Here is an 11,956-nt window from a genome sequence, read left to right as displayed (position 1 = left end):
CAGCCCTGGATCAAGACCCAACAGTGATAGGGGTTGTGAAAGAGAAAGACAATGTCTGTCCTCCACATCCTGAGCTCTTGCTATCAAATAGGAGCTAGTGAATGGACAGAGGCAGACAGAGAGGCAAAGAATCATTAAGCACTGCATGTCACATGGTGCCAGCATGCTCACGACCCAGCACTTAAGGATTTTATAGACATAACATCAAAGGAGAATTTTGAGAATAACGAGGGTAGATTTGCAGATATAGCTGCACGGGAGAAAGCATAGAGGTGCGTGCCTGAATGTTTTAAGAAGGAGATAAGGGCTTTTATCATGAGCGGAATGAAGGACAGAGTTGCTTTCTTGATACTTAATGAAAAATGAGGATGAGATCCTAAAGGACCTTGACAGTGAAACATCTGTTTGATCTGCTGGAGAAGGGGATCCAGCAAGAAAGTCAAGCGGAGTTGACGTGGTTTAATAACATGGTCAGCTAGGTGGATAAGAGGGGAACATGAGTGCATTTGTAGAGAGTGTGAAGAAAAGATGTCACTGCAATGAGGAAAGAGGGAAGAATCTGTCAGGAGAGCTGCATCTCCAGGTGGCTGAGAGAGGCTGTGCCAAAGTGTTCCTCCATCCCCAAGAATGCCAGGATGTGGGATGTGGAGCCTAAGCAGGGCAGTACCTAGGAGGAGCTGCGGGTCTATACCCAAAAAACAGGCAAATTATGGAGGCAAGTTGGTGAGCTGGGAGTGAAATTAAAAGGTCTCTTTGAAGTTAAATAATGTGTTAAGATTGTACTGCCAGAAGGAAGGCAGGAGGAGAGAAAGTTGAGCCTGGGACTAAGACAGAACCTGGGTTCTGCACTGGTAATTTCCCTTCTGAAAAAGAGAAAGTGAAACCCAAGACACAAACAGAACAGAGTTGAGGAGGAGAAATAAGAGAAGTGGGAAGAAAAAATACCAGGCAGGACAAGATTTTCAGTGGTGAATGATGCCAAAGCCCTGGACTGATTTGGGAGGATGAAGCTGGAGCACTGACTGTGAAGTCTGATTAAGATAGGACCACTTGCTGCTCTGGTAATTACAGTAATCACGAGGGTGAGGGGCTGGTACCTTTGTTCCTTGGCTAATAGCACTGCAATCTCTCACGTTTCTTATTTCTAAGTTTGTCTGTAAAACCTCCTGCATTCGTATTATCCCTTTCACCCTATACTAATTCTCAGTTTGAGATTTTGGAAGCAATCAGAGCAACTGCTAACTTTTGAACCTGATCAGTGCAGAACGGAAAGTGGGAAGTGGCAGCAGATCCCACAGAATTTGGGGAGAGCCTCCTTTTAGTACTGAATTAAAAGCTGACAAGAAACCAGGCAATCACTATGATAACCATAGACTGCCACAAGAACCTTCTCCAGCTCACCATCCTATTGAAAGAAAATTTTTAAATGGACCAGCATTTCCTGTCTTCTTACAGTTACAGAAAGCGACCCAGTTTAAAAGACACAGTGAACACGTGCATTATTATCCAGCAGGGGGAACCATGGATACTGTTTTACTGTTTCCAGAGAAAATAACAGGAACAGAGAAGTTAATAGCCACTATCTAACATGAAATAGAGATAGGCGCCAGTCCTGCTGCTGCAGCATCCTGGTGCTCTGCCAGCTGGATAGGAGGTGCCCAGATTGTTTTTTCAGAAAGTCTTAGGTGTGAAAGAAGTGAACGATGCAGACAGCTTTCCTACTACCTGATCAAAAAATCCTAAACACCTGTTTTTGAAACAGCAAGAGAAGAGATGCCTAAAGCTCAAAAGCATTTTGCAGGACTAACTAGGAGAGTACTATATGGAGGACATTAGCCTGTAAAGGAGCTGGTCCTCCTCTTCCTCTTCATATGTTGGTTTTGTTTGTGCAAGGATTCTTCCTCCCCCCTCTCCAGTCCCAGGCTTCTTCCCAAAAATTTTCCTGTGGCTTTTGCACAGGTATCAAACAGCCATTATTCAAGCAAATATCTGACTGAAATGCTTTCACTTTTCCTGCTTTATTGCTCAGAAAATGTCACTCCTCTGTGTATGAGCCCTGCAGATATCTGGCTCCACCTCTAGGCGAATGACAGTTCGCTTTACAAGACGAGCTGCCCATCACACCTTATACTGCTGTTTGTTTGTTTTTTAATTATTATTTTGGGAAAAAAAGTCAAACCAGAGCATGTTGTGACACTGGTGGTCCTTGGTAGCAGCACACACCTGGGGACAGTCCATGGGGAAGGAGTTTTCACTCTATAGAGTGCAAAATAACCTGGATCAAAGATTTAAAGGAACACAACCAAATCAGAGCAAACAACCATTGTTAGATTCTCAGGAAATATTACCTGCTGCATTCTGTTATTGATGTATATTTCGCTGGAACAGCAATTTTCAGAGACTCCTGCATATTCCCTGAATACGTTGTGAGAAAGAAATGAACTACTTAATGACACAACGAACAAAACTGCTATGAGGAGGCTTGAGTTTCCCTTTGCTTGCAAGTCCAGCAGCACTTGTGTGTTAATGCTGTGCTTTCAGAGAGCTCACAATGGGCTGCACACACATGGGGAGATGTAGGATGGCGGAAGATTAGAGGGAGATAATGGAGCAAGTCAAATGGGAAAATGTGATGAAACAGCAGAAAATGCACATGCTGCTTTGTTTCTTCCTCCTTGTACTAATAAAACCAAGGATGTTGTGTTATTGCCAAATGATAGCCTGTAAGTGTGTGTGGGTAATGACCTGCACAGCCCCACCAGCCCCTGGGGAGTATGCTGACATTAATACCTCAGTGAACCGACCTGCAGCCTTATGCTGCGTTGCACCACACCGTGTTGCAGTCTAAGCCCATTCCTGGGAGAACGATGCGTGGTGCTGTCCTAGGAGCTCCCAGTGGAATGGCCCAGAGCCCCTGGCTGAGGGGTTTTAATTTGGTGCCGTCATGAAACATCTGAACAAGCCTGAACTGCCAGCATGCTATTAGCTGCAATGGATACTTCACTTCACATACTGCCAAAGGCTTATTTTCTGTCTAATTACACACACGGTGCAAGCTGCAACTCTGAGCAGGGCATTAGCAAAGGGTTTCACTACTCCCTGCCCTTAAGCTGTCAGCCAATAGCCATGTCCAGTTCCCTCCTTGTGCCCTGGGCTGCGCCAGGACCTCTGACGTGCTTGAAGCCTTCCCTGGCGGCAGGAATTGTCTCTACATTCTCTGTACACTATGTCCATTGTGTAGCTCACATCTGGGTTTGCCACTGTGCATAAGATGTGGTCAGTTGGTTTTGTAGAGGGCTGAAGAGTGTCCCTTCTATTGCTTGTAATGTGGTCCAGACACATGGCACTGACTGATTAGAGCTTCACAAAATAACCAAATGAATAAATGTTATTTTGGTATTGCTTTATGGAATAGTCTGGCCATGCCCATAGTTAGAAGGATTAGCTCATATCACGTGCCACAAAAATGCTTTCAGTGTGATTATGCCAAAAGATTCGTGCCTCGTATCAGTGCTGTAACATGTGCCATAAAATTACAGGATACACTTGCTATCCATCCTTCTATCTTCCTTCAGTCTCTATTCTGCCTGTGTTCCAGGACAATTCTGGAGTCACACTCACATCCAGGATCTGAGTGATGCAGATTGAGAAATAATTGTAAGAGGTTTTGAGGAAAAGAGCAAGTAACACGCAAGGAGCTGGCAGTGAGAGGTAATGTCACACACAGCACACAGCACATGCAAAGGGCTAAAGCACAAACCCCAAGGTGCAATGGGGCTCCTGGGAAGAAGGGTTGGGAGACCCTTAGTGCATGCCATCAAGCACAGATCATGCAGGGAAGGTGACCACTAGTGGAGAAGCTGGAAAAAATCTCTGCAGTTAGAATGCTGTGGTCACTGTACTCCTGAAGAGTTGCTGATACTGGTGGGTGGGCAGAGAAAAGGGAGCTGGCTGGAAAGCACATCTGCTTTACAAAGAGCTTTGTGAGATTCTGGGTCCTGTACTCATTGCATAGTTGAAGAAGAGGAGCACAGATTTACTTGCTAAAGGACAGAGGCAGGTATGTACATAAGTCTAATGCAAAACTCCCATTCACCCTCGTGCACATCATCCTGAGGTTTTGCATATGCACCCAGGGTAACAGCGAGCAGAACACTGTGACACCTATGGCTTTGACAGAGTTTCCTGGTGATATTTTCTCAACCTGTCACAACACAGAGATGAAGCCAGATGAAGCCGTGCATCTCTCCCCGTTTGTCCCCGACGATCTGAAATTTCATTTTAATTTCTGTTCAGTGGGCACCTTCCATGAATAATGTGAGGTGTGAATGTGTTCCTCTCTGTATTTCCACTTGGCTCTGTGCAGAAGGAACTTGTCTGTATGTCTGGCACATCACGGCTGTGCCTGGCTTTGCAAAGCAGCTCACACTGTGCTGCTCTCTGGCTGCACCCACGGATGGCACAGTGCATAGGGAACACACAGCAGCAATTGCCTTGTGTGCCAAATACACATAAGATTCCTTTGCATTCTTCTGCCTGTGGAAGATGGCAGGGATGATGTCTCTTCATGCAGCTAACTTCAGTTTGTGCTGTGCTTCCTTCTGAACTCTCAGAAATCAATGCTGCTGATAAAACATGTCTGTAGCCTTTAGTTCCCAAGGACTTATCACATAAGCTATTTCTTTTTCTTGCCAGTGGCCAACTAAGAGATTGCAATATAATGAGACAGATCACATTTGCAGAGTGTATACAGCCAAAGAAATGTGCTCTCACCGCAGTCAGTATTGCAGTAATGGACACATTTACTTCTCAGAAGTATTTTCTCTTTTCATATGGTGTTTATAACCAGAGCCATAAATCTGGGAGACACTTAACATGCTGCGTTAGGACTTCACTGAAATTCCATTTAACTCATTGAAAGCTTTCTTATTCACCCCAGTGGGCTGGGTGCTTGTGAAATAAGGAAAAGCCAGTCTGTTTTAAAATAAGAATTCATGTCATCATAGTTAGCAGGAAATACAACAACCTGCATATTGTTCACCAACAAGTTTCATATACCACTTACCTGCTGCCTCCATGCACCCAGCTCTCACATGGAGTGCAGCAACAGCTGCTCAGAGATTCCTACTCATCCCAGTGGTGTTTAGAAACACAGGTATAAGAGAAAGAAGAAAATACCCATACCTGAGTGATGTGGCTATTCGTATAAAATGGAAATTACACAAAAGTTAAACAGTCAACAGAAGTAAGCATCACAGCCTGCTTCTGAAAGCCTTGATGGAGAAGCTCCCTTGTAGCCTTATTTCTACAAAATTCTGTGTAAAAAATACTGCTTTTTTAATGAACCACACTTTCTGTGGATAATGTTAGGAAACCTTGATCTTCCTTTTTGTAGTGCAATACAGCCTGTGGCTGTGACCTGATTATCAAAAGCACTCAGCCAAAAAATAATAAAAAAAATGTTATGAAGATTTAACAATTACACTTGTCTAGATAATTAAATATGATTCAGGAGACTGAAACTAATGTGCTGCTGCTGGTCTGCCATCTGCATGTTACTCTGTGGGCTAAAGCATTAGTGTGTACCGATGAGCTCATTGCAAGCCTTCAGACTCCAGGGATTTTATGGAGATGTGAGGACACTCAAGAAGCTCTTGTCAGAACCCTGCATGGCAGTGCCAATTAATACTGAAAATAATTACAGCTGTGCTACTGCAAAATATTATTTTTCAAAGACTGTATTTAAACATAATTCAGATTTCCACATGCTGACGAGGAAAAGAGGAAACAGCGCGGACGGGTCTGTGAAGTTCATGCAGAAACAAGTGCTTCATTAATGACAAAATATTTGATAGCGCCTTTATCAGCATGCAATCATGTGTTTAAATAGTGTGAGCCACAGATGACTGTTTCAGCTTCTCATCTGCCTTATGGGAGGCAAGAAAGGGCTCCTTGTTTGATTTGTAAGATGAGACAGCTTGTTGCACAAGGCAGCGGAGGAGACTGTACAGAAAACGCTGCAGCCAAGCATTCCCTGAGCTGCTTTGGACTCCTGCCATGAGGAAGTGCAGTGGGTGCAGCCACCATGCAGGGAACGTTGTGAAAGGGATTAGAAAGGAAACGTACCTCTACAGAGCACAGCAAAGAAAATGAATGACCCCACCTGGTCAGTAAACAACAGAGGTAGTAACTACAGATGTGTGCAATACAGGGCTATGAAACAGAAATGAAATCCTAGGATTTAAAAAAAAAAAGATGGGTTTCTCTTACTTCTTTTTTGCTGCTCTTAGATTTTAACGTAAGAGTTTCTGAAATGAACCAAGCACAGATAAATCCCTACTGATAAGTTCCTGATTTCTTCTCAGGTCACGGTGTTCCCAAATGCTGGCAAACAATCTGAGAGCTGCTCCAGGCTCACTTGAAGCAGTGAGTGGGAGGCGCAGGGGAGCTGCTCTGCAGGTGGAAAGCACAAACGTGTCTTTCTGGAAGCCAAGAGATCCAAACCTTATTTATGTTTCTTTATGATTATCAGAAAATCGCCAACACCCAGCCAAACCCAAACCCTGTGTCTGAACGGGCCGTGCTCACTGCCCTGGGCAGCTCTTCTGTGCCCACCGTCCTCTGGTGCAGACACTACTCCCCAATCCCCACCCACCCCTCCCCTCACACAGCTCCATGCCGTTCCCTCCGGCTCCGTCGTTGTCATAGAGCAGAGCTCAGCGCAGCCCCTCTGCTCCCTTTGAGGAGCCGTGGGCTGCCACGGCTGCTGCCCTCAGCCTGCTCTGCTCCGGGCCCAACAGACCCATGGAGCTCAGCGCTCCTCACACACCTCTTGCCCTCCAGACCCTTCACCATCTTTGCAACCCTCTTTTGGATGCTCTCGAGCAGTTTTATGTCCTTTTGTACTGTGGCACCCAAACTGCACAGAGCACTCGAGTCCACAGCAGCGCAGTGCAGAGCAGGACAACCCCCTCCCTCGACCAGCCTTCCGAGTGACAGATGGCAGCAGAGGGGCAGTCTGACAGAACGGCGTCAGACATGGAAATGCATTTGAAGCAAAAGCGTGTCGCTGAATTCCTCCATGCGGAAAAAAAAAAATGGCACTCGTTGATGTCCATTGACGCTTGCTGAATATTTATGGAAACAGCGGACGTCAGCACAGCGAGGCAGCGGGCAGTCACACTTAAAGGGAAGGAGACATTACTCGTTTTGCTGCCCAAGAAGCGGAGCCCCGATTCCCCCCCAGACGCCCCTCGCAGCCCGGCCACGTGCCGCGCGCCACGTGAGCACAGCCCCGCCCACTTCCGCTCCGTGCTCCAATCACCGCACGGCCCCTCCGGACTACGCTTCCCAGCGTGCCCCGCGGCGCGGCTTCTCCTTCCGCCTTCCGCCTGCCGCAAAGTGTCGCGCCGCGGCTCGCGGGCTGTGCCGGTGGCTGCGGGCCGTGCCCGGAGCGAGCCGCGGCGGCGGAGTGCGGCCGCCATGGATGGAGGGCGCTGACCCCGAGCTGCCAGCGGCGGCATGGAGGAGGAGAGCATGGAGGAGGAGGGCGGCGGCGGCGGCTGCGAGGCCATGATGGACGACCAGAACCACAACAACTGGGGCGCCGGCGGCTACGGGCGGCACCTGCTGGGCCCCACCACCGCCGCCCCTCTTGGCGACCGCCTCCTGCGCGGCCCCGCGGGGCCCCCGGCCGGACCGCTGCTGCCTGTGGAGCCCGAGGCCAACGGCGTGCTGAGGGGCTGCGACCCGGCGGGCGCTGCGGGCAAGGGGGGGCCGGGAGCCATCGCCGCCGCCATCAACATCAACGCCTCCACCTCCAAGTTCCGTGAGTGAGCCCCGGCTTGCGGGGCTGCCCGCTACCTTCCCCCTTCCCGTCGCTCGGAGCCGGGCTGGCCGGGGGTGGGGCTCGGAGCCTTCGCGAGGCGCTTCGTGGAGCGGGGTCCGCGCTCGGCGCTCGGTTGGGAGGGAGAAGCGCCTTTCCGAGCGGTGCCGCGGCTGCTGAGCTGTGTCACGGGCCGGGGGTCGGCAGTGCGGGGCCCGGCCTGGGGCTCGTGACTTGGGGAACTGAGCCCAGCAGCAGGGAGTGGTGCAGAATGGTGCGAAACCCGTTGGCTTGCTGCAGAAGAAATGCGTGCAGACCTGTCCCTAAAGGATTGCGTATGTCTGTAGAGGCCTGGGAAGAGAAGCAGAGAGTGTTTCCCCGCAGAGGTAGATTCAAACCAAAATTTGCATCAGGCTTTTAGCAGCGATGGTAAATGTAGTCCTTTTTCTGCGTTTTTGCTGAGCTAAGGCTGAAGGAAGGGAAGGCCTTTCTGCTGTTCTTTTTGATTCTACTTTCATTTCTAGCAGTCATATCTCTGGGCAGAGTACATCCTTTTCCCTATTGGCTTTCAGAAAACTTGGATTTGGCGAATAAATTCCTCGAACTATAGCCTTGTAATTGCTATGATGAAATTTTGATGGGAAGTGCACTTCTTTTTTTTTCCTTCTTCCCCGTGCCAGCTCACCTGCATAGCTCCTCAGAAGCCAGAAGTTCAGGCTCCCTGCAGCCCCAGCTCTGTGGCTCTTGGCGCACTGCCAGGGCCGGCTGCTTTGAAGCTGAGGCTCCCAGACTCCCTAAGCTTGCTGGCTCGCTGCCTGCCCAGCTGTCAGGGCCCCAGGTACCTTGGGGTGCCTTGTAAATGCTTGGGAAGGTTGTAGAGAAACGGTGCTCGGCCTCGCTAAACGGAGCCCTTCAATTCCCAATTCAGAAATTGAGAGCTGGAGTTTTTCCTTTCTATTTCAGAATGAAAATGCTTGCAAACTTTGGATCTTACACAAATGGGAACGTCGTTTCCTAGCTAACCCATAGCTTGTATATAAGGGGGAGGAAAGGCAGCTCTGTGTGATTTTGCTTAGTGTGTGCTTTTTTGAGTTCTTGATTTTGCTTCTCCAGCATTAATATTCAATATCCCAATTGTCTTACTGATATTCAGATATTTTTAAAAAGAAAGTGAAGAGTCCTTTAAAATACAAAAATCTGTGAGGTGTTATATCTGGTACAACTTTTCTGCAGCTTTACCTTCTGTTGGTAATCTGTGTATACAAACAGCACAAATCCAATGAGACAGTGAGGATAGAGAAAGTACAGGAGCTGAGCTGGGATTCTGCATGTTCCAATCCTCATGCTGACAGAGGGCTCCTTCATCTCTAGTTAATTATCACATATGAGTAAAGGAAGAGAGGTTTCCTCAGAGATAAATGTGCAGTGAATAGGAAGGCAGCTGTGCTCGTTCCCTTCTTGTCTGCTGTGCCTTTGCAGTAGCTGAGCACATGTGCAAAACTGCTTTCCAGTCCTGAGCTTGACAAGAAAGTTGTCTGCTCTGTGCTGCATGGAGGGCTGTTCTCTGCTTCTGTCGTGGAGCTGAGACTTCCTTTTGGACGGGTTGTCCTGCAGTGACATGAATGGCTTATTTCCTGCAGTGCTCTGGTAAATGAGAGCTCTGGTGACATTCGTATTGGTTTATTCCTTTGTATTTTTCCTCTAAAGCAAAAAAAAAAAAAAAAAAAAAAAAAAAAAAAAAAAAATCTATTACCTGTCTTTTAGTGTGTAACTACTTGCAGCTTATGGCTTTTGTTTATGGTTTTAGTTGCAGACTGATGTGGTCTAGTGGGCCCTTTTTGGTCTGATTCATCTTGTAGATTAATGGAGGAAGAAGGTTAGAAAGATTTAGAAGTTTCCATCTAGAAGGTGCAAGTAAATTCTCCTTCTTTTAGATTTGGATAAGGCTGAGAACTGAGATGTGGTAATGTGTTATCTCCTTTAATAGCTTTTATTCAAGTTAGAGCAACATAAGAAAATCTTCCACGTTGTGGTGAACTTATAAGTAAACCTATTTCCAATTGATTAGATTCAATCCTAGCTAATGATTCGTAAAGCAATACTGCTATGAAAAATGTTTCCTCGTTGTCATAAAGGAGGAAGTAAGAAATTTTATTGCTTTAAGAGAAACCTCTTCCACACTGGTAACTGGGGGCATACTCTGGTTGTGGGGAGAACATACAGTCTTCTTTTTTCATCCTTTTCAAACGAGGGTGAATATGAATGTGTGTAATCCCAGTCCCATTTTGGGTGGGCACGTGGGGCTGTGAGTGTCAGCATATCCACTAAACCTCTGCCTGCCCTGTTGCATAATGTACAGTGCTTTGCACGTGGCTGCATCCACAAATAGTATGATGAGAGGAAAAAAGGAGTTTAACATTACATTTCCTAACCAGTCTTAGTGCAGATAGAGAAACCTGTCATTAAATACAAACGAATTGAAAGCTGCTATGATGCAGATCCATGCACTTGGCATATCCCCTGCCCAAGCTGTTGTGCTGTAGCTCAGCAAGTCTCTTGTCAGGCTGTGTGAGTACAGGAGAAAAGGGAGAAAAAGAAAGACATGGGTCTACAGCAATGGCTGCATGTCTGCCCAGCACTCTCAGGCGTCTGTCTGATGTTCTTATGCTTGCACAAAATGTTTTGGAGTAGTAGTGCACATTGCTTAACGTATTTTACTTCTGAGATGAAATAATCAAAGCTTCTTCAAGATGTCTTGCTTCTTTCTCACTTAAATTTTTCTTGACTCAGTAAACGACAGATGATGGACAGAGCACGAACTGCCTAGCTGGCAGCAGGTTGGGTTCCTTTATGCCTTCATCCCTTCCGTTTTCAGCCATGGCTTTAAAAGAAGGGTAGCTTTTCTGTGTTACTGTAGTAAAGTTTTTGGAGTGCTTTTCAGGTAAAGTTACCTTGCATAAATAATCCACAGGATCATTGATTGTTACTAATATTGTTCTCACTGTTCTGTGTATATGACCTTCCTAGCCCCCTTCCTGGGCTATACAGAAAATTCTTATGTTTTTCCTATCACTTAGGTGGGTGATAAATGCCTACTTTGGGATTTTCTTCTTTTTATAATTCTAGTGTTTTTTTTGTTTTTTTTTTTGCCATCCTTCTGATAGATGGTTTGGAGAAGGCTGTATTTAGGTTCTGGTATGGTACCAAAATATTTAGGTTATGCTATGAAGCTCATGCATATTCTTTTTCACTTACATGATTTCACTGCTGCATTTGACTTGCACAGTTTTTCTTTTGAACTTCTCAGTGTGTGGAAAAGCAGCAGTTGCTTTTCTAGCTTTGCTTGTGAAATACAATTTGTGGAGAGTACCAGTGTCCATTGAATCAGATTTGGGTGGAGCAGGGAGAGAAATGGAATGTGTGTGTTGTTACAGAACCCACCACTTCCTACAAATTCGACCAATCTCAAGAAAATCAAGCTTGTCTTCTAGAATTACCCTGCAGGTTGGAAATGGAGACAGTTGGATGCATATTCTTTGAAATCTTGGATGCCTGTTCTAGGGATAGACCGTTAAGAACAGCATCCTGAAAAGATGGGGAAAAAGGGTTATAGGTGGTTTTAGAAGGGTTGTTGTAGTTTTTGTAAGGTGAGTGTGGTTCCTTTGCTTCCTGGTCCTGAGGTTGTTCTCGCAGAGCTTGCAGTAGCAGGATACTGCCTTCAGAAAGGCTGTTGCTGACTTGAGACAGTTGCTGAAACCTGAAAGTAATCTGGTTTCTGGATTAGAAGAACAAAAATAGTGATTGTTTGATGGGTTGGCCTTGGGCTCTTAGCGATGTAAATGTTGTGCCTGGCCTGTCTTCAGAACTGAAGTGTGGGAATCAAAATGCTTTTAGGAAGTTAGGTGGAACCCATGAATGTTTCTTATGCAAATCTGATGGGGCTTTTTTAGAAAGCATTTTATGCTTTAGCTGAGTAGTGTTTCTAATGGGTATGCCTCGATGCTGCTGCTTTCTCCTTCTGTTTGTATGCATTTATGGAATATATATATTATATAGGAAACATATAGATTAGAAATATATATTAGGAAAAGATCTTAACTATGACTGAAGACAAAGGAAACTGTCTTCAGT

At 46.2% G+C, this 11,956-nt stretch overlaps 1 protein-coding gene across 3 annotated transcripts in view; it reads left to right on the top strand.

Moving 5' to 3' along the window:
* Nucleotides 1-7,350: 7,350 nt before the first annotated feature.
* CACUL1 (CDK2 associated cullin domain 1) overlaps nucleotides 7,351-11,956 on the top strand; it is a 37,978-nt gene continuing 33,372 nt past the window's right edge. For 2 of the 3 annotated variants that reach the window (XM_085229610.1, XM_085229609.1), the window contains exon 1: nucleotides 7,351-7,828. In XM_085229610.1, the coding sequence (XP_085085736.1) occupies nucleotides 7,522-7,828 (307 nt within the window). In that variant the 5' untranslated portion in view covers nucleotides 7,351-7,521. Of the gene's footprint in view, nucleotides 7,829-7,879; nucleotides 8,212-11,956 lie in introns of those variants that run through there. The other variant, XM_085229611.1, reaches the window with a different exon arrangement.

This window comes from Meleagris gallopavo, chromosome 8, assembly GCF_905368555.1.
Source record: "Meleagris gallopavo chromosome 8, MGAL_WU_HG_1.1, whole genome shotgun sequence".
Classification (NCBI taxonomy): Eukaryota; Metazoa; Chordata; class Aves; order Galliformes; family Phasianidae; genus Meleagris; species Meleagris gallopavo.
This window is presented reverse-complemented; position numbering and strand designations above follow the sequence as displayed.